Source organism: Oncorhynchus clarkii, unplaced genomic scaffold (genome assembly GCF_045791955.1).
Source record: "Oncorhynchus clarkii lewisi isolate Uvic-CL-2024 unplaced genomic scaffold, UVic_Ocla_1.0 unplaced_contig_10532_pilon_pilon, whole genome shotgun sequence".
Classification (NCBI taxonomy): domain Eukaryota; kingdom Metazoa; phylum Chordata; class Actinopteri; order Salmoniformes; family Salmonidae; genus Oncorhynchus; species Oncorhynchus clarkii.
In genome coordinates, this window is record NW_027261121.1 from 1 (window position 1) to 23,085 (window position 23,085).

General features: G+C 47.2%; 1 protein-coding gene across 2 annotated transcripts in view; it reads left to right on the top strand.

Moving 5' to 3' along the window:
- Positions 1-3,187: 3,187 nt before the first annotated feature.
- Positions 3,188-23,085, top strand: part of LOC139404958 (pleckstrin homology domain-containing family G member 4B-like) — a 58,431-nt gene continuing 38,533 nt past the window's right edge. The window contains exons 1-2 of one of the 2 annotated variants that reach the window (XM_071147511.1): positions 3,188-3,368; positions 9,579-10,980. In XM_071147511.1, coding sequence (XP_071003612.1) covers positions 9,795-10,980 — 1,186 coding nt within the window. In that variant the 5' untranslated portion in view covers positions 3,188-3,368; positions 9,579-9,794. Of the gene's footprint in view, positions 3,369-9,578; positions 10,981-23,085 lie in introns of those variants that run through there. The other variant, XM_071147510.1, reaches the window with a different exon arrangement.

Below are 23,085 nucleotides of genomic sequence, written 5' to 3' on the forward strand. Positions count from 1 at the left end.
TAGTCCGGGTGGCCATTTGATTCATTGTTCAGCAGTCTTATGGCTTGGGGGTTAGAATCTGTTAAGGAGCGTTTTGGACCTAGACTTACAGCTCGCCATACAGGGAGAACAGCCTATGACTTGGGTGGCTGGAGTCTTTGACAATTTCTTGTCTGACACCGCCTAGTATAAAGGTCCTGGATGGCAGAAAGCTTGGCCCCAGTGATGTACTGGGTCATACGCATTACCCTCTGTAGCGCCTTACGGTCAGATACTGAGCAGTTGCCATACCAGGCGGTGATGCAACCATGCTCTCAATGGTGCAGCTGTATAACTTTTTGAAGATCTGGGGACCCATGCCAAACCTTTTCAGTCTCCTGGGGGGGAAAAGGTGTTGTCGTGCCCTCTTCACAACTGTCTTGGTGTGTTTGGACCATGATAGTTTGTTGGTGATGTGGACACCAAGGACCTTGAAACTCTCGACCCGCTCCACTACAGCCCCGTCGATGTGAATGGGGGCCTGTTCGGCTCTCCTTTTCCTGTAGTCCACGATCAGCTCCTTTGTCTTGCTCACATTGAGGGAGCAGTTGTTGTCCTGGCACCAAACTGCCAGGAGTCTGACCTCCTCCCTATAGGCTGTCTCGTTGTTGTCGGTGATCAGGCCACTGTTGTGTCGTCAGCAAACTTAATGATGGTGTTGGAGTCGTGCTTAGCCACACAGTCGTAGGAGGTGTTTAGTCCCAAGGTCCTTAGCTTAGTGATGAGCTTTGTGGGCACTATGGTGTTGAACGCTGAGCTGTAGTCAATGAACAGCATTCTCACATAGGTATTCCTTTTGTCCAGGTGGGAAAGTGTGGAGTGCGATTGAGATTGAGTCATCTGTTGATCTGTTGGGGTGGTATGTGAATTGGAGTGGGTCTAGGGTTTCCGGCATGATGGTGTTGATGTGAGCCATGACCAGCCTTCCAAAGCACTTCATGGCTACCAAATCAAATTGAATTGGTCACATACACATGGTTAGTAGATGTTAATGCGAGTGTAGCGAAATGCTTGTGGAAATGCTACCGACGTGAGTGCTACGAGGCAGTAATCATTTAGGCAGGTTACCTTCGCTTTCTTGGGCACAGGGATTATGGTGGTCTGTTTGAAACATGTAGGTGTTACAGACTGGGTCAGGGAGAGGTTGAAAATGTCAGTGAAGACTCTTGCCAGTTGGTCTGTGCATGCTTTCAGTACACGTCCTGGTAATCCGTCTGGCCCCACGGCTTTGTGAATGTTGATCCATTTAAAGGTCTTGTTGACATCGGCTACGGAGAGCGTGATCACACAGTCGTCCGGAACAGCTGGTGCTCTCATGCATGCTTCAGTGTTGCTTGCCTTGAAGCAAGCATAAAAAGCATTTAGCTCATCTGGTAGGCTCGTGTTACTGGGCAGCTCGCGGCTGGGTCTCCCTTTGTGTTCTGTAAATAGTTTGCAAGCCCTGCCACATCCGACGAGCATCAGAGCCGGTGTAGTAGGATTCCATCTTAGTCCTGTATTGACGCTTTGCCTGTTTGATGGTTCGTCTGAGGGTATTGCAGGATTTATTATAAGCGTCGGGATTTTTGTGCCATGATAAGGTCAGTGACGACAATATCTCAGTGTTGTGCCAAAGTGTTTTCACTGTGGGTGTGCACTGTGGGTGTGCACACGTTATATAAGAAGTCTTTATGCTGAATGTTGGCCTCAAGCAAGGAACACTTTTCATACGTACAGTAGCTTAGATAAAACCTGCCAATGTCTGCAGATGTTCATTACCAACGGCTGATCTATGAGCTTCATCATTACATCATGAAGGGGACAGGTGAACTAACTATATTTGTAAAAACTCTCTCTGTTTCTCCCTCTCTCTCTCTCTCTCTCTCTCTCTCTCTCTCTCTCTCTCTCTCTATATATATATATATATATCTTTCTTCCCCCCTTCTCTCTTTAGCAATGTGACATCCATTTGACATCCGTGGACAATAATGTAACCATGTCTACCAGGACTGAGTTCTGGACAGTTGTATCCAGAGCCCCTGTCTGCTCTGTAACCTCTCCTCTGTCTTCCTCCTCCTCTCCTCTTTCCCCAACTCCTCCTCCTCTCCTCCTCTCCTACTCCTCTCCTTCTCTCCTCTCCCCAGGCAGGACTGTATCTAATCCACCTCTCTCCTCCTCTCCTCTTTCCTCCTCTCCTCTTTCCTCCTCTCCTCTCTCCTCCTCTCCTCTTTCCTCCTCTCCTCCTCCTCTCCTCCTCTCCTCTACTCCTCTCCTCCTCTCCTCTCCCCAGGCAGGACTGTATCTAATCCACCTCTCCACTCCTCTCCTCTCTCCTCCTCTCCTCTTTCCTCCTCTCCTCCTCCTCTCCTCCTCTCCTCTACTCCTCCCCTCCTCTCCTCTCCCCAGGCAGGACTGTATCTAATCCACCTCTCCCCTCCTCTCCTCTGCCCAGACAGGACTGTATCTAATCCACCTCTCCTCTCCTACTCCTCTCCTCCTCTCCTCTCCCCAGAAAGGACTGTATCTAATCCACCTCTCCCCTCCTCTCCTCTCCCCAGGCAGGACTGTATCTAATCCACCTCTCCTCTCCCCTCCTCTCCTCCTCTCCTACTCCTCTCCTCTCCCCATAAAGGACTGTATCTAATCCACCTCTCTCCTCCTCTCCTCTGCCCAGAAAGGACTGTATCTAATCCACCTCTCCCCTCCTCTCCTCTGCCCAGGCAGGACTGTATCTAATCCACCTCTCCACTCCTCTCCTCCTCTCCTACTCCTCTCCTCCTCTCCTCTCCCCATAAAGGACTGTATCTAATCCACCTCTCTCCTCCTCTCCTCTGCCCAGGAAGGACTGTATCTAATCCACCTCTCCCCTCCTCTCCTCTCCCCAGGCAGGACTGTATCTAATCCACCTCTCCACTCCTCTCCTCCTCTCCTACTCCTCTCCTCCTCTCCTCTCCCCATAAAGGACTGTGTCTAATCCACCTCTCTCCTCCTCTCCTCTGCCCAGAAAGGACTGTATCTAATCCACCTCTCCCCTCCTCTCCTCTCCCCAGGCAGGACTGTATCTAATCCACCTCTCCACTCCTCTCCTCCTCTCCTACTCCTCTCCTCCTCTCCTCTCCCCAGAAAGGACTGTATCTAATCTACCTCTCCCCTCCTCTCCTCTGCCCCTACAGGACTCTGAGTCTCTGGACAGTTGTATCCAGAGCACCCTGTCTGCGCTGTACCCTCCATTCAGTGCCACCGCGTCCACCGTCCTGTGGCAGCTGTTCAGCGTGGTGGAGAGACAGTACCGTGGGGACGGACTCCGATGCCTCATCGACTTCTTACTTCCTGCCAAGAGGATCCTGCAGAGCATCCAGCAAGAGACTTGTGTGAGTGGAGGGGTGGTATGGTGAGAGAGAGAGAGGAGAGAGAGAGAGCACACCATGATAGACACCATTACAACACAGAACACTAATACACACCATTATAGACACCATTACAACACAGAACACTAATACACATCATTATAGACACCATTACAACACAGAACACTAATACACATCATTATAGACACCATTACAACACAGAACACCAATAGACACCATTATAGACACCATTACAACACAGACCACTAATACACACCATTATAAACACCATTACAACACAGAACACTAATACACACCATTATAGACACCATTACAACACAGAACACTAATACACACCATTATAGACACCATTACAACACAGAACACTAATACACACCATTATAGACACCACCTGATGACAGACAACAAACAAGACAGGAGAGAGAATGGAGAGAGAGATAATGTGAAAATATATATATATATATAGAGAGAGAGACTTTATTGTTGTGAAACGTCTGTATGTTTTAATGGTTACTATTCATTTTTATTTTTTATTTAACTTTTGTATATTATCTACCTCACTAGCTTTGGCAATGAGAGAGAGAGAGAGAGAGAGAGAGAGAGAGAGAGAGAGAGAGAGAGAGAGAGAGAGAGAGAGAGAGAGAGAGAGAGAGAGAGAGAGAGAGAGAGAGAGAGAGAGATGAGTGTGAAATACCTCTGCTGAGAGGGTGAAGGGGAACAACAGAGTGAGAGAATGGATCATTGTTCATAGAAATCAGACAGAAAGCCATGCAGCCATTCAGCTCTGGAGCCACACAGAAACAGAGAGAAAACTCTGGAAGGAGACAGAGGTTGAGCCCCAAATCGCACCTTATGGCCTACATAATGCACTACCAGATCAAAAGTAGTGTATGGGGAATAGGATGTCATTTGGGACACAACTCGGCCCTCCTTCTCTGAAAAGAGACCGAAACAGAGAGGAAACTGTGGTCTGCCTGAGAGCCTAGCTACCATCCCTGGGCTCAGGGGTCCAGGTTGTAATCTAACCCTGGCTCTCCCAGCAGCATTAATTGCTGTGGGTTAGAGAGGGCTCCATGTCTCCATGACCAAAGGCCCTGAAACCTTATTCCTCTGTATTCATCTGCTGTGATTACACTGTGATGGATAGCCTCATAGCCACACAGCCTATTCCTCTGTGTTCATCTGCTGTGATTACACTGTGATGGATAGCCACACAGCCACACAGCCTATTCCTCTGTATTCATCTGCTGTGATTACACTGTGATGGATAGCCTCATAGCCTCATAGTTTTACCTCGCTATCTAAGCCTGGTTAGCCACTGAGAAAAACTCCCCGTGCGTGAGAGGCTTTGTGTCAACAGCAATATGATCAGTCGGCAGGCAACGCTGGCTTTTTCAATGCTTTTCCTTCACTTTTACAGCAGTTAAGCCAATGGGAAATAGACAAAAAACGGCACACTATTCCCTATTTAGTGCACTACTTTTGACCATAAGGCTCTGGTCAAAAGCAGTGCACTGTACGATATAGTGCCATTTGGGACACAAGCCCTGAGTACTGTTTCTCTACTGTTAAGAGCTCTTTGTACGACACTGTCATAGTTTGGAGTTTGGGTTGTGGTTGCTTAGTAACCGGGCCTGAACGGGCAGGTTTCGCTAGCCTCCAGGATTCTGAGGAATCAGCTCCTTGGAATGACGTTGAAAAGAGAACGATGATTCACTCAAGTGCTATGAAAAGAGGGTGCCTCTCTTTAAAAGTGGAATGTGTGTTTGAGCCATTTACACTGCATTCAGGAAGTATTCAGACCTCTGGACTTTTTACACATTTGGTTACATTACAGCCTTATTCTAAAATTGATTTAAAAAAATCCTCATCAATCTACAAGCAATACCATGATGACAGGTTATGTACCAAAATACCAAAAACAGGTTATGAGAAGTTTTTGCTAATTTAATAAAAAATAATAAACACTAAAATGTTCAAATCCTGTCGCTGCAGGATTATTTTGCTGTGACAAATTAAGAGCTTACATCTGTGAAGTGTATGTTTAATTTTTTTTAATTTCACCTTTATTTAACCAGGTAGACTAGTTGAGAACAAGTTCTCATTTGCAACTGCAACCTGGCCAAGATAAAGCAAAGCAGTTCGACACATACAACAACACAGAGTTACACATGGAATATTCAAAACATACAGTCAATAATACAGTAGAACAAAAGAAAACCAAAAGTCTATATACAGTGAGTGCAAATGAGGTACGATAAGGGAGTTAGGCAATAAATAGGCCATGGTGGCGAAGTAATTACAATATAGCAATTAAACACTGGAATGGTAGATGTGCAGAAGATGAATGTGCAAGTAGAGATACTGGAGTGCAAAGGACCAAGATAAATAAATAAATACAGTATTTGGAAGAGGAAGATAGATGGGCTGTTTACAGATGGGCTATGTACAGGTGCAGTGATCTGTGAGCTGCTCTGACAGCTGGTGCTTAAAGCTAGTGAAGGAGATATGGGTCTCCAGCTTCAGTGATTTTTGCAGTTCGTTCCAGTCATTGGCAGCAGAGAACTGGAAGGAAAGGCGACCAAAGGAGGAATTGGCTTTGGGGGTGAACAGTGAGATATACCTGCTGGAGCGCTTGCTACGAGTGGGTGCTGCGAGCTGAGATAAGGCGGGGCTTTACCTAGCAGAGACTTGTAGATAACCTGTAGCCAGTGGGTTTAGTGACGAGTATGAAGCGAGGGCCAACCAACGAGAGTCTGGAAGGAGAGTTTACAGTCCAACCAGACACCTAGGTATTTGTAGTTGTCCACATATTCAGTCAGAGCCGTCCAGAGTAGTGATGCTGGACAAGCGGGCAGGTGCTGGCAGTGACCGGTTGAATAGCATGCATTTAGTTTTACTTGCATTTAAGAGCAGTTGGAGGCCACGGAAGGAGAGTTGTATGGCATTGAAGCTCGTCTGGAGGTTAGTTAGCACAGTGTCCAAAGAGGTGCCAGAAGTATACAGAATGGTGTCGTCTGCGTAGAGGTGGATCAGAGAATCACCAGCAGCAAGACGAACATAATTGATGTGTACAGAAAAGAGAGTCGGCCCGAGAATTGAACCCTGTGGCACACCCATAGAGACTGCCAGAGGTCCGGACAACAGGCCCTCCAATTTGAAACACTGAACTCTATCAGAGAAGTAGTTGGTAAACCAGGCAAGGCAATCATTTGAGAAACCAAAGCTGTCGAGTCTGCCAAATAAGAATGTGGTGATGGCTGCACAGTAATGTCTCTTATCAATGGCGGTTAGGATATCGTTTAGGACCTTGAGTGTGGCTGAGGTGCACCCATGACCAGCTCTGAAACCAGATTGCATAACGGAGAAGGTACGGTGGGATTTGAAATGGTTGGTAATCTGTTTGTTATCTTGGCTTTCGAAGAACTTAGAAAGGCAGGGTAGGATAGATATAAGTCTGTAGCAGTTTGGGTCTAGAGTGTCACCCCCTTTGAAGAGGGGGATGACCGCGGCAGCTTTCCAATCTTTGGGAATCTCAGACGATAGGTTGCAACAATTTCGGCAGAAAGAGAGGGTCCAGATTGTCTAGCCCAGGTGATTTGTAAGGGTCCAGATTTTGCAGCTCTTTCAGAACATCAGATATCTGGATTTGGGTGAAGGAGGAATGGTGGGGGCTTGGGCTGGTTGCTGTGGAGGGTGCTGGGCAGTTGACCGGGGTAGGGGTAGCCAGGTGGAAAGCATGGCCAGCCGTAGAGAAATGCTTCTTGAAATTCTCAATTATAGTGGATTTATCGGTGGTGACAGTGTGTCTCAGAGCAGTGGGCAGCTGGGAGGAGGTTCTCTTATTCTCCATGGACTTTACAGTGTCCCAGAACTTTTTGGAGTTTGTGCTACAGGATGCAAATTTCTGTTTGAAAAAGCTAGCCTTAGCATTCCTAACTGCTTGGGTATTTTTGTTCCTAACTTCCCTGAAAAGTTGCATATCACGGGGGCTATTCGATGCTAATGCAGAACGCCACAGGATGTTTTTGTGCTGGTCAAGGGCAGACAGGTCTGGAGTGAACCAAGGACTATATCTATTCCTAGTTCTACATTTTTTGAATGGAATGTTTATTTAATATGGTGAGGAAGGCACTTTTAAAGAATTACCAGGCATTCTCTACTGACGGGATGAGGTCAATGTCATTCCAGGATACCCCGGCCAGGTCGATTAGAAAGGCCTGCTCGCAGAAGTGTTTTAGGGAGCGTTTGACAGTGATGAGGAGTGGTCATTTGATTGCAGACCCATTATGGATGCAGGCAATGAGGCAGGGATCGCTGAGATCTTGATTGAAAACAACAGAGGTGTATTTGGAGGGCGAGTTAGTTAGGATGAGGGTGCCCGTGTTTACGGATTTGGGGTTGTACCTGGTAGGTTCATTGATAATTTGTGTGAGATTGAGGGCATCAAGCTTAGATTGAAGGATGGCCGGGGTGTTAAGCATGTCCCAGTTTAGGTCACCTAGTAGCATGAGCTCAGAAGATAGATGGGGGGCAATCAATTCACATATGGTGATGAGGGCACTGCTGGGGCCTATGGTCTATAGCAAGCGGCAACGGTGAAATACTTGTTTCTGGAAAGGTGATTTTTTTAGAAGTAGAAGCTTGAATTGTTTGGGTACAGACCTGGATTGTAAGACATAATATCTTTGCAGTAGATTGCAACACCGCCCCCTTTGTCAGTTCTATCTTGGCGGAAAATGTTATAGTTGGGGATGGAGATTTCAGGGTTTTTGGTGGTTTTCCTAAGCCTGGATTCAGACACGGCTAAGACATCTGGGTTGGCAGAGTGTGCTAAAGCAGTGAGTAAAACAATCTAAGGGAGGAGGCTTCTAATGTTAACATGCATGAAACCAAGGCTTTTACGGTTACAGAAGTCAACAAATGAGAGCACCTGGGGAGTGGGAATGGAGCTAGGCACTGCAGGATCTGGATTAACCTCTACATCACCAGAGGAACAGAGGAGAAGTAGGATAAGGGTTTGGCTAAAGGCTATACGAACTCGCTGTCTAGCACATTCGGAACAGAGAGTAAAAGGAGCAGGTTTCTGGGCACGATAGCATAGATTCAAGGCATAGTGTACAGACAAAGGTAAGGTAGGATGTGAGTACCTTGGAGGTAAACCTAGACACTGAGTAATGAATGATGAGAGAGATATAGTCTCTAGAGACGTTTAAACCAGGTGATGTCATCGCATATGTAGGAGGTGGAACAACATGGTTGGTTAAGGCATATTGAGCAGGGCTAGAGGCTCTATAGTGAAATAAGACAGTAATCACTAACCAGGACAGTAATGGATGAGGCATATTGATATTAGAGAGAGGCATGCGTAGCCAAGTGATCATGTTGGTCCAGTGAGTGGTTGGGCTGGCTGGAGACACAGTGATTCAGACAGTTAGCACTCCATCTCTCCCTACCTGGTGCAGCCCTGTGGTTTCACACTGCTCCAGTCTCTCTAATCTGTTGTCCATCTCTCTATACCTGGTGCAGCCCTGTGGTTTCACACTGCTCCAGTCTCTCTAATCTGTTGTCCATCTCTCTATACCTGGTGCAGCCCTGTGGTTTCACCCTGCTCCAGTCTCTCTAATCTGTTGTCCATCTCTCTATATCTGGTGCAGCCCTGTGGTTTCACACTGCTCCAGTCTCTCTAATCTGTTGTCCATCTCTCTATACCTGGTGCAGCCCTGTGGTTTCACACTGCTCCAGTCTCTCTAATCTGTTGTCCATCTCTCTATACCTGGTGCAGCCCTGTGGTTTCACCCTGCTCCAGTCTCTCTAAGCTGTTGTCCATCTCTCTATACCTGGTGCAGCCCTGTGGTTTCACACTGCTCCAGATAATCTACAGATGTAGGGTCATCATTTGATCACTCTTTTGTTGCTGATAATTTTCCTGATTTACCTACATTTGCTGAAAAACCCACACTAACACATGATTATATTAACAGTATTGCAATTTAAATGTAACCTACTTTTGGCCAGCTAATAGCCTAACCACCGATCAAGCAACATTATGGACTAAACGTTCAAATCCTGTTGCTTCAGGATTATTTTGCTGTGACAAATTAAGAGCTTACATCTGTAAAGTGTATGTACGTGTATATCAGAGGAGTTGGATACAGCAGAAGACACATTTCAGTCTGGTATGGGTTAATAAAGTATTGTCTTCCTCTACAGGTGCGTTTCCACGGCCGGCTGTTCTATCATGAGGGTTGGCCCTTCTGCATCAACGAGAAGGTGGTCTTACAGCTCGCCCCGCTCCATAAGGTCCGTCTGAAGCAGGGAGACTTCTACCTACAGGTGGTTCCCCTGGGCCGCAAGGCTGCCAAGCTGGTCATAAAATGTCTGTCGGCCAGTGGCCAGGCCATCGCAGAGATCCCCATCCCGGAGAGCATGTACGGCAGCGTCTTCACCGCTGACTTCCTGCAGAATGTGACGCGCGAGCGAAACCTCCATCCGCTGCAGAACTGGTTGCTCACCACCGGCACCGTCGTGTTCCGGACGCCGTGGAAGAACGTGGTGAATCCTCTGTTCGTCAGCAGCACGGCAGACGCCATCATGCAGACGCGGGGCGACAGCACGGGCTTCCGTGGCCAGCTCAGCGCCTGCAGTACCAGTGGATCCACAGGGACCCTGGACTCCCACCGCAGCTCCCACGAATCACTACACTCCCAGGGGGCAGACTCTACCTTCTCAGAGCCTGCTATCCTGAGCAGGCGGGTACATGTAATGGACCCCAACAGCACTAGTTGCAGGTCCCAACAGGATCCCAACCCGGGACTTCACCGGATGGAGAACCACAACCAGAACCACAGCCTGAGAGCAGCTCCTGACTCTCACTCCTGCAGCCCACAGACAGACAGGCTGGCTGGGGAGGGTGGTGGTGGTCCGGGGGAGGGCCAGTGGGAAGGGGAGGAGGGCCAGGGTGGGACCAGAGAGAGGACCAGGACCCTGTCGTTCAACACCGACCTCAGTAACCCCAACCCTCGCCGGCCCCGCCACGCCAGGGACTCTGTGTCCTTCGAGACCCGGAGACTGTTCCGGAAGTCCTACATGGAGGCCCTGCAGAATCCCATGAACCTGGGCTCTAGCTCTGAGTCCATCCTGGAGGAAGGACCAGAGCACAGTCCTGCATGCCCAGGTCTCAGCCCACTCAGCCCCAGAGAAGATGCCTCATCTCCAACTTCGACCCCTGGTACCAGCCCCTCCACCCCCACCACCCAGAGAGAGCAGGGGCTCCGTGGGCTCAGGCTAGGGGGGACCAGGGCATGGCTGGGTGGAGACCCCGACTCCGCCCGACTCTCTCCCAGCATGCCTCTCCTGTACCTCCAGAGGGGTCTGAGGAACGCTGGGGCCCTGGAGACCCGGGCTGAGAGGCGCTCCAAGTCTCTGGAGAGGACTAACAAGGCAGCCCAGGTCAAAGGCCACCGGGCGCGCTCCTCCTCCGGGGGCTCGGCCAGCAGTGGAGTCTTCTCACCAAAGAAGCTGATGAACGGATATGCCCTGCGCTTCGGACGGCTGGACCTGGAGGCTGCCTTCTCCAGCTCAGACAGGAGGAGCAGTGTTAGAGAGGAGACAGGTAGAAAAACCTGATTAATATAACATGTGACTGATTAGAATAACATATGACTGATTAGAATAGCATGTGACTGATTAGTATAACATGTGACTGATTAGAATAACATGTGACTGATTAGAATAACATGTAACTGATTAGAATAGCATGTAACTGATTAGAATAGCATGTAACTGATTAGTATAACATGTGACTGATTAGAATAGCATGTAACTGATTAGTATAACATGTGACTGATTAGTATAACATGACTGATTAGTATAACATGTGACTGATTAGAATAACATGTGACTGATTAGTATAACATGTGACTGATTAGTATAACATGTGACTGATTAGTATAACATGTGACTGATTAGTATAACATGTGACTGATTAGTATAACATGTGACTGATTAGTATAACATGTGACTGATTAGTATAACATGTGACTGATTAGTATAACATGTAGGGTTTGTCCCACATGGCACCAAAAAGTCTCATAGGTCCGCATGGCCTGAATATTATTATTATAGAGTCTTTGTCAAGGGTTTTGTTTTAAACTCTGCAGGAGTCAGGTATATTGTTTTAAACACTGCATGAGTCTGGTATATAATGATCCCACTAGGGCTGTATAGACCAAGGTTATGGGTTTGACTCCTGGAGTCTGGTATGTAATGATCCCACTCTGGCTGTATAGACCAAGGTTATGGGTTTGACTCCAGGAGTCTGGTATGTAATGATCCCACTAGGGCTGTATAGACCAAGGTTATGGGTTTGACTCCTGGAGTCTGGTATATAATGATCCCACTCTGGCTGTATAGACCAAGGTTATGGGTTTGACTCCAGGAGTCTGGTATATAATGATCCCACTCTGGCTGTATAGACCAAGGTTATGGGTTTGACTCCTGGAGTCTGGTATATAATGATCCCACTAGGGCTGTATAGACCAAGGTTATGGGTTTGACTCCTGGAGTCTGGTATATAATGATCCCACATGGGCTGTATAGACCAAGGTTATGGGTTTGACTCCTGGAGTCTGGTATATAATGATCCCACTCTGGCTGTATAGACCAAGGTTATGGGTTTGACTCCAGGAGTCTGGTATATAATGATCCCACTCTGGCTGTATAGACCAAGGTTATGGGTTTGACTCCAGGAGTCTGGTATATAATGATCCCACTAGGGCTGTATAGACCAAGGTTATGGGTTTGACTCCTGGAGTCTGGTATATAATGATCCCACTAGGGCTGTATAGACCAAGGTTATGGGTTTGACTCCAGGAGTCTGGTATATAATGATCCCACTAGGGCTGTATAGACCAAGGTTATGGGTTTGACTCCAGGAGTCTGGTATATAATGATCCCACTCTGGCTGTATAGACCAAGGTTATGGGTTTGACTCCAGGAGTCTGGTATATAATGATCCCACTAGGGCTGTATAGACCAAGGTTATGGGTTTGACTCCAGGAGTCTGGTATATAATGATCCCACTCTGGCTGTATAGACCAAGGTTATGGGTTTGACTCCAGGAGTCTGGTATATAATGATCCCACTAGGGCTGTATAGACCAAGGTTATGGGTTTGACTCCAGGAGTCTGGTATATAATGATCCCACTAGGGCTGTATAGACCAAGGTTATGGGTTTGACTCCTGGAGTCTGGTATGTAATGATCCCACTAGGGCTGTATAGACCAAGGTTATGGGTTTGACTCCAGGAGTCTGGTATATAATGATCCCACTAGGGCTGTATAGACCAAGGTTATGGGTTTGACTCCTGGAGTCTGGTATATAATGATCCCACTAGGGCTGTATAGACCAAGGTTATGGGTTTGACTCCAGGAGTCTGGTATATAATGATCCCACTAGGGCTGTATAGACCAAGGTTATGGGTTTGACTCCTGGAGTCTGGTATATAATGATCCCACTAGGGCTGTATAGACCAAGGTTATGGGTTTGACTCCAGGAGTCTGGTATATAATGATCCCACTAGGGCTGTATAGACCAAGGTTATGGGTTTGACTCCTGGAGTCTGGTATGTAATGATCCCACATGGGCTGTATAGACCAAGGTTATGGGTTTGACTCCTGGAGTCTGGTATATAATGATCCCACTAGGGCTGTATAGACCAAGGTTATGGGTTTGACTCCTGGAGTCTGGTATATAATGATCCCACTAGGGCTGTATAGACCAAGGTTATGGGTTTGACTCCTGGAGTCTGGTATATAATGATCCCACTAGGGCTGTATAGACCAAGGTTATGGGTTTGACTCCTGGAGTCTGGTATATAATGATCCCACTAGGGCTGTATAGACCAAGGTTATGGGTTTGACTCCAGGAGTCTGGTATATAATGATCCCACTAGGGCTGTATAGACCAAGGTTATGGGTTTGACTCCAGGAGTCTGGTATATAATGATCCCACTAGGGCTGTATAGACCAAGGTTATGGGTTTGACTCCAGGAGTTTTGAATATAATGATCCCACTAGGGCTGTATAGACCAAGGTTATGGGTTTGACTCCTGGAGTCTGGTATGTAATGATCCCACTAGGGCTGTATAGACCAAGGTTATGGGTTTGACTCCTGGAGTCTGGTATGTAATGATCCCACTAGGGCTGTATAGACCAAGGTTATGGGTTTGACTCCAGGAGTCTGGTATATAATGATCCCACTCTGGCTGTATAGACCAAGGTTATGGGTTTGACTCCTGGAGTCTGGTATGTAATGATCCCACTAGGGCTGTATAGACCAAGGTTATGGGTTTGACTCCAGGAGTCTGGTATGTAGTGATCTACATTTTATTTTACCTTTATTTAACTAGGCAAGTCAGTTAAGAACAAATTCTTATTTACAATGGCAGCGTACCCCGGCCAAACCTGGACGACGCTGGGACAGTTGTGCCCCGCCCTATGGGACTCCCAATCACGGCTGGATGTGATACAGCCTGGATTCAAACCAGGGACTGTAGTGATGCCTGCTTGCACTAAGATGCTGCATAGACCAAGGTTATGGGTTTGACTTCTGCTTGGGCTATATGTATTGATTGAAATAGCAGTGAGGTCAGGTGTACTGGTAGCTCAGTTGGTTGGAGCTTGTCAAAGGTAAAAGTCCATTCAGTGGGCTAAACTGGTTGAAATTAAATTATCATATCAACCAGTTTTGCCTTTGAAAATACATATTTTCAAACAGTTTTTCCTTTGAAAACACATCATTTCTACCAGTTTGCATTGTTGGTTTTAGAATGTAACATCAACAAAGGCAGTAAAAGTCGAAACAAGACAGCTAAGTGTTGTGAGAGTGCGTTGGTGATTAGATTTCTCAACTCAAGCGTTGTCTTCAGTTTGGACAAACACTTTCCCTGGCATTGGGTCCAATAGAGATTGAATCAAAACATTGGCTTCTCTCTCACTGTATCAAATGGTGTGGCCTCCGGCCTTGAAAACACGGTTTGGTTCCAGACAGGTTTCATGTTGTGGTTTCAGTGAGTAATTATGACCTGCAGTAATAGGGATCTGACATGATGAGGGTTACAGGCCTGTGTTGGTTTGGACTCACTGTTGATATGAGACAGCTTGTAGTTCTCATGTGCAGATTTTTTGGGTAGTGGTGGGGGTTGTGTGTGTGAGTAGATGCGCTTTCATATGTTATTAGACAGGTATGGCCCATCCCTGGAACAGCTCAGACGTGGTGTTGGACACACACACACCTGTGCAGGGCAGAAGAGTTGGTTTGTGAAATTGTTTTATGTAGCACTGCCTCTTCCAGGTATTGAAATGTGGAAAGTGTGTGAGTTGATTTATTTTATTTATCTTTATTTAACTAGGCAAGTCAGTTAAGAACAAATTCTTATTTTCAATGACGGCCTAGGAACAGTGGGTTAACTGCCTGTTCAGGGGCAGAACGACAGATTTGTACCTTGTCAGCTCGGGGGTTTGAACTTGCAACCTTCCGGTTACTAGTCCAACGCTCTAACCACTAGGCTACCCTGCCGGGATACAGTACAGGATGTTGGCAACGAGGCCCTTTATCTACTTCCCCAGAGTCAGATGAACTGGTGGATACCATTTGTAATTTTCTATGTTCAGTTCAAATGAAGCTTGAGGTTGTTTTGTGAGCCAATGCTAACTAGCATTAGCGCAATGGCTGGAAGTCTATGTGTATCTGCTAACACTAGTTAACGCAACTACCTCTAACTTCTTCATTGCCAAAATCCGGAAGAGTTCCTTAAACCCTGTGAAATGACAGACTCAGCAGTTCAGTTGATTTAACCCCGTGAAATAACACAGACTCAGCAGTTCCGCCCAGGGATGGTAGGTTTTCCCTGATTGGTAAAAGATAAGACCATGACCATGTGCCCTGAAAAGGAAAATCTCTTGGTCCTATAGTGTGCGAGTTCATTAGAACGTGCGTTGAAGATGTCGTTCCCATAGCAACGATTACAACATTCCCTAACCAGAAACCGTGGATTGATGGCAGCATTCGCGTGAAACTGAAAGCGCGAACCACTGCTTTGAATCAGGGCAAGGTGACTGGTGACATGACCGAATACAAACAGTGCAGCTATTCCCTCCGCAAGGCTATCAAACAAGCTAAGCGTCAGTACAGAGACTAAGTAGAATCTCAATTCAACGGCTCAGACACAAGAGGCATGTGGCAGGGTCTACAGTCAATCACGGACTACAAGAAGAAATCCAGCCCAGTCACGGACCAGGATGTCCTGCTCCCAGGCAGACTAAATAACTTTTTTGCCCGCTTTGAGGACAATACAGTGCCACTGACACAGCCTGCAACGAAAACATGCGGACTCTCCTTCACTGCAGCCGAGGTGCGTAAGACATTTAAACGTGTTAACCCTCGCAGGGCTGCAGGCCCAGACGGCATCCCCAGCCGCGCCCTCAGAGCATGCGCAGACCAGCTGGCCGGTGTGTTTACGGACATATTCAATCAATCCCTATATCACCATTGTTCCTGTTCCCAAGAAAGCTAAGGTAACTGAGCTAAACGACTACCGCCCCGTAGCACTCACTTCCGTCATCATGAAGTGCTTTGAGAGACTAGTCAAGGACCATATCACCTCCACCCTACCCGACACCCTAGACCCACTCCAATTTGCTTACCGCCCAAATAGGTCCACAAACGATGCAATCTCAACCACACTGCACACTGCCCTAACCCATCTGGACAAGAGGAATACCTATGTGAGAATGCTGTTCATCGACTACAGCTCGGCATTCAACACCATAGTACCCTCCAAGCTCGTCATCAAGCTCGAGACCCTGGGTCTCGACCCCGCCCTGTGCAACTGGGTACTGAACTTCCTGACGGGCCGCCCCCAGGTGGTGAGGGTAGGCAACAACATCTCCACCCCGCTGATCCTCAACACTGGGGCCCCACAAGGGTGCGTTCTGAGCCCTCTCCTGTACTCCCTGTTCACCCACGACTGCGTGGCCACGCACGCCTCCAACTCAATCATCAAGTAGGCTTGATTACCAACAACGACGAGACGGCCTACAGGGAGGAGGTGAGGGCCCTCGGAGTGTGGTGTCAGGAAAATAACCTCACACTCAACGTCAACAAAACTAAGGAGATGATTGTGGACTTCAGGAAACAGCAGAGGGAACACCCCCCTATCCACATCGATGGAACAGTAGTGGAGAGGGTAGCAAGTTTTAAGTTCCTCGGCATACACATCACAGACAAACTGAATTGGTCCACTCACACAGACAGCATCGTGAAGAAGGCGCAGCAGCGCCTCTTCAACCTCAGGAGGCTGAAGAAATTTGGTTTGTCACCAAAAGCACTCACAAACTTCTACAGATGCACAATCGAGAGCATCCTGGCGGGCTGTATCACCGCCTGGTACGGCAACTGCTCCGCCCACAACCGTAAGGCTCTCCAGAGGGTAGTGAGGTCTGCACAACGCATCACCGGGGGCAAACTACCTGCCCTCCAGGACACCTACACCACCCGATGTTACAGGAAGGCCATAAAGATCATCAAGGACATCAAACACCCGAGCCACTGCCTGTTCACCCTGCTATCATCCAGAAGGCGAGGTCAGTACAGGTGCATCAAAGCTGGGACCGAGAGACTGAAAAACAGCTTCTATCTCAAGGCCATCAGACTGTTAAACAGCCACCACTAACATTGAGTGGCTGCTGCCAACACACTGACACTGACACTGACTCAACTCCAGCCACTTTAATAATGGGAATTGATGGGAAATGATGTAAATATATCACTAGCCACTTTAAACAATGCTACCTTATATAATGTTACTTACCCTACATTATTAATCTCATATGCATACGTATATACTGTACTCTATATCATCGACTGCATCCTTATGTATACATGTATCACTAGCCACTTTAACTATGCCACTTTGTTTACATACTCACCTCATGTATATACTGTACTCGATACCATCTACTGTATCCTGCCTATGCTGCTCTGTACCATCACTCATTCATATATCCTTATGTACATATTCTTTATCCCCTTACACTGTGTATAAGACAGTAGTTTTGGAATTGTTAGTTAGATTACTTGTTGGTTATTACTGCATTGTCGGAACTAGAAGCACAAGCATTTCGCTACACTCGCATTAACATCTGCTAACCATGTGTATGTGACAAATAAGATTTGATTTGATTTGATTTATAAATACGGCCCTATGAAACATATCATTCCAGAACCCATAACTGTATATAGTACAACTACCCCACGATGTCAGTATCTCCCTCAACAATGATGGATTTCTGCCTGCCAGGACCTCATGGCAGAGCAATACAACAGTACCAAGCTGAAGCCCATTTTTACACACTGAAAACCTAGCAGAACTGAAAACCTAGTGCCACTGAAAACCTACTGCCACTGAAAACCTAGCGGCACTGAAAACCTAGTGCCACTGAAAACCTAGCGGCACTGAAAACCTACTGCCACTGAAAACCTAGCGGCACTGAAAACCTAGCGGCACTGAAAACCTAGCGACACTGAAAACCTAGTGCCACTGAAAACCTAAAGCCACTGAAAACCTAAAGCCACTGAAAACCTAAAGCCATTGAAAACATAGAGCCACTGAAAACGTAGCTCCATTGAAAACCTAGAGCCCCTGAAAATGTAGCTCCATTGAAAACCTAGAGCCCCTGAAAACCTAGAGCCACTGAAAACCTAGAGCCACTGAAAACCTAGAGCCAATGAAAACCTAGAGCCACTGAAAACCTAGAGCCACTGAAAACCTAGCGCCACTGAAAACCTAGAGCCACTGAAAACCTAGAGCCACTGAAAACCCAGAGCCACTGAAAACCTAGAGCCCATTGAGACCTTGGTGGACAAGAAACCTCAGAGGATCCTGTAACCAACCAGACGTAGGAGGGAAACACACACACACACACACACACACACACACACACACACACACACAGTGGTGCTAGGTTCACACACACTGGCGCTAGGTTCACACACACAGTGAGATGACCTTCCAGTGAATGTGGGACTGGGCTGTGCTCGACTCTGGTCCCAGACATATGAGTTGCCTCCTGTACAATAGCATTCATTGTGCCCCCCTCCTCCACTGGGGCTGAATGCAGGGGAAAACCCCTTAACCTGTCCTCATGTAAGGTCCATTCACCTGAGTAACATGAGAACCAGTGAACCAACTGACTTTTTTCAGGACTTTATTCTGAAAACAAAACCCTCCCTCACTTTGAGAAGGGATGGAATTACGCCCATCCACCATGTGAGATGGTAATGGCTGTGGTGACCATTGCTTCATTTGTTTTCATTTTTATTTATAGATGTATTATTTCACCTTTATTTAACCAGGTAGACTAGTTGAGAACACCTTTATTTAACCAGGTAGACTAGTTGAGAACACCTTTATTTAACCAGGTAGACTAGTTGAGAACACCTTTATTTAACCAGGTAGGCTAGTTGAGAACACCTTTATTTAACCAGGTAGACTAGTTGAGAACACCTTTATTTAACCAGGTAGACTAGTTGAGAACACCTTTATTTAACCAGGTAGGCTAGTTGAGAACACCTTTATTTAACCAGGTAGACTAGTTGAGAACACCTTTATTTAACCAGGTAGGCTAGTTGAAAACAATTTACATTTAGTGCCACTAGGTTTTCAGTGCCGCTAGGTTTTCAGTGCCGCTAGGTTCTCATTTACAACTGCGACCTGGCCAAGATAAAGCAAAGCAGTTCGACAAAAACAACAACACAGAGTAACACATTAAATAAACAAACGTACAGTCAATACAAGCGTACAGTCATTCATGTCCCCCTTTGTGATTTCAATGCTTTGTACACTCAGTGTAATATATGTAGGGAATAGGGTACCATTTGGGATGCATCCTATATTTGCTAGTCCAGACCGTTTCGTTCTCTGACAGACAGAAATGTGTGGTTGAAAAATGTGTGGCCAGGTCCTGGCTGCATTGATGGCTTAGAAGGCTGTGAAACGCCGTATACAACCCAGGCTTACACTGGGTACAATGCAGGAGAGGCTTGGCTCTACATTTTATAACTTCCTGACAAAACAAAGCAATGTAGGAAGTTTGCTGCGAACAGGATCGCTGGCCGCACGGCCACAGCCAGTCACACAGGAAGTACTACATTTAGTGCCTGAGGACAAAAGGGGGCTAGGCTGGGAAGGGAGAGGCTAAGCTCGGAGGGCCTATGATGGGAGGGGAGGGAACAGGCTGGAAGGGGAGGGGCTCGGCTTGGAAGGGAGGGGCAGGGAGATGTTTGGAGGGACTGGGAGGGGAGGCTATGCTGGGAAGGGAGAGGCAGGGAGGAGATAGGCTCGGAGGGGATGGGCTAGGCTCAGAGGGGATGGGCTAGGCTCGGAGGGGAGGGGATGGGATGGGCTAGGCTCGGAGGGGATGGGCTAGGCTCGGAGGGGAGGGGATGGGATGGGCTAGGCTCGGAGGGGATGGGCTAGGCTCGGAGGGGATGGGCTAGGCTCAGAGGGGATGGGCTAGGCTCGGAGGGGAGGGGATGGGATGGGCTAGGCTCAGAGGGGATGGGCTAGGCTCGGAGGGGAGGGGATGGGATGGGCTAGGCTCGGAGGGGATGGGCTAGGCTCGGAGGGGATGGGCTAGGCTCAGAGGGGATGGGCTAGGCTCGGAGGGGAGGGGATGGGATGGGCTAGGCTCGGAGGGGATGGGCTAGGCTCGGAGGGGATGGGCTAGGCTCGGAGGGGATGGGCTAGGCTCGGAGGGGATGGGCTAGGCTCGCAGGGGATGGGCTAGGCTCGGAGGGGATGGGCTAGGACAACACAAGGGGGCCAGTTAGAGATGGTTGTAAACACACTACTCCTAGTCTCATACATGGTTCAGAGACACCCCATCTATACATTCTCTGTCTTCACACATTGACAACTTTGAAGACGTATGAACAATGGCTTTTATGGTAAGGTTTTTATGTCCGGGCGTGGCCATATCATTTGTTGCTTTACTTTCTACCAGGTATTAGATGACCCTGTGGAGGCTGCTGAGGGGAGGACGGCTCATAATAATGTCTGGAATGGAGTGTAATGGCTGGAATGGAGTGTAATGGAGTGTAATGGCTGGAATGGAGTGTAATGACTGGAATGGAGTGGAATGGAGTGTAATGGCTGGAATGGAGTGTAATGGAGTGTAATGTCTGGAATGGAGTGTAATGGCTGGAATGGAGTGTAATGGAGTGTAATGGCTGGAATGGAGTGTAATGGAGTGTAATGGCTGGAATGGAGTGTAATGGCTGGAATGGAGTGTAATGGAGTGTAATGTCTGGAATGGAGTGTAATGTCTGGAATGGAGTGTAATGGAGTGTAATGTCTGGAATGGAGTGTAATGGCTGGAATGGAGTGTAATGACTGGAATGGAGTGTAATGTCTGGAATGGAGTGTAATGGCTGGAATGGAGTGTAATGACTGGAATGGAGTGTAATGTCTGGAATGGAGTGTAATGGAGTGTAATGTCTGGAATGGAGTGTAATGACTGGAATGGAGTGTAATGTCTGGAATGGAGTGTAATGGCTGGAATGGAGTGTAATGGAGTGTAATGTCTGGAATGGAGTGTAATGGCTGGAATGGAGTGTAATGTCTGTAATGGAGTGTAATGGAGTGTAATGGCTGGAATGGAGTGTAATGGCTGGAATGGAGTGTAATGGAGTGTAATGGCTGGAATGGAGTGTAATGACTGGAATGGAGTGTAATGTCTGGAATGGAGTGTAATGTCTGGAATGGAGTGTAATGGAGTGTAATGTCTGGAATGGAGTGTAATGGAGTGTAATGGCTGGAATGGAGTGTAATGTCTGGAATGGAGTGTAATGGAGTGTAATGTCTGGAATGGAGTGTAATGGCTGGAATGGAGTGTAATGGAGTGTAATGGCTGGAATGGAGTGTAATGGGGTGTAATGTCTGGAATGGAGTGTAATGGAGTGTAATGGCTGGAATGGAGTGTAATGGCTGGAATGGAGTGTAATGGAGTGTAATGTCTGGAATGGAGTGTAATGGAGTGTAATGTCTGGAATGGAGTGTAATGGCTGGAATGGAGTGTAATGGAGTGTAATGGCTGGAATGGAGTGTAATGGGGTGTAATGTCTGGAATGGAGTGTAATGGAGTGTAATGGCTGGAATGGAGTGTAATGGCTGGAATGGAGTGTAATGGCTGGAATGGAGTGTAATGGCTGGAATGGAGTGTAATGGCTGGAATGGAGTGTAATGACTGGAATGGAGTGTAATGTCTGGAATGGAGTTTAATGGCTGGAATGGAGTGTAATGACTGGAATGGAGTGTAATGACTGGAATGGAGTGTAATGTCTGGAATGGAGTGTAATGGAGTGTAATGTCTGGAATGGAGTGTAATGGAGTGTGTCTGGAATGGAGTGTAATGGAGTGTAATGTCTGGAATGGAGTGTAATGACTGGAATGGAGTGTAATGGCTGGAATGGAGTGTAATGGCTGGAATGGAGTGTAATGGCTGGAATGGAGTGTAATGTCTGGAATGGAGTGTAATGGCTGGAATGGAGTGTAATGGCTGGAATGGAGTGTAATGGAGTGTAATGTCTGGAATGGAGTGTAATGGCTGGAATGGAGTGTAATGGAGTGTAATGTCTGTAATGGAGTGTAATGGAGTGTAATGGCTGGAATGGAGTGTAATGGCTGGAATGGAGTGTAATGGCTGGAATGGAGTGTAATGGCTGGAATGGAGTGTAATGGCTGGAATGGAGTGTAATGGAGTGTAATGGCTGGAATGGAGTGTAATGACTGGAATGGAGTGTAATGTCTGGAATGGAGTGTAATGGCTGGAATGGAGTGTAATGTCTGGAATGGAGTGTAATGGCTGGAATGGAGTGTAATGGCTGGAATGGAGTGTAATGGAGTGTAATGGCTGGAATGGAGTGTAATGACTGGAATGGAGTGTAATGTCTGGAATGGAGTGTAATGGCTGGAATGGAGTGTAATGTCTGGAATGGAGTGTAATGGAGTGTAATGGCTGGAATGGAGTGTAATGGAGTGTAATGTCTGGAATGGAGTGTAATGGCTGGAATGGAGTGTAATGGAGTGTAATGGCTGGAATGGAGTGTAATGGAGTGTAATGGCTGGAATGGAGTGTAATGGAGTGTAATGGCTGGAATGGAGTGTAATGGCTGGAATTGGGTGAACACATTCTGTGTTTGATGCCATTCCATTCACTCCATTCCGGCCATTATTATGAGCCATCCTCCCCTCAGCAGCCCCCTCTGCCTGAGTGGTCGGCGACCATTTTGAAGAGGACTATTCACAATTGAAACCATGAAAAACATTTTTAATACAATATGAACCCAGATCTGGGCTGTATATGCTGAGTGTGAGAGCTGCCAGCCTTGTAGCCAGCCTGTAGCCAGCCCCAGCCAGAGGGATAGGAGAAAGGGAGAACGTGTGTAAGCTATAACAGTGGTTGGTACCAGTCGGGAACGTCAGGAGCTACATTCCTGTTAGTGGGGCGTTGGGAGTCTGTCTGTGATCCAGAGTTTTATTTTATAGTAGCTGACAGACCTGGGTTCAAATACTATTTGAAATCATTTCACGTATTTTAGCTGGGCTTGACTGAGTTTGCCTAGTGCAAGGGAACCAGTAGAATAGTCCCCGCCCATC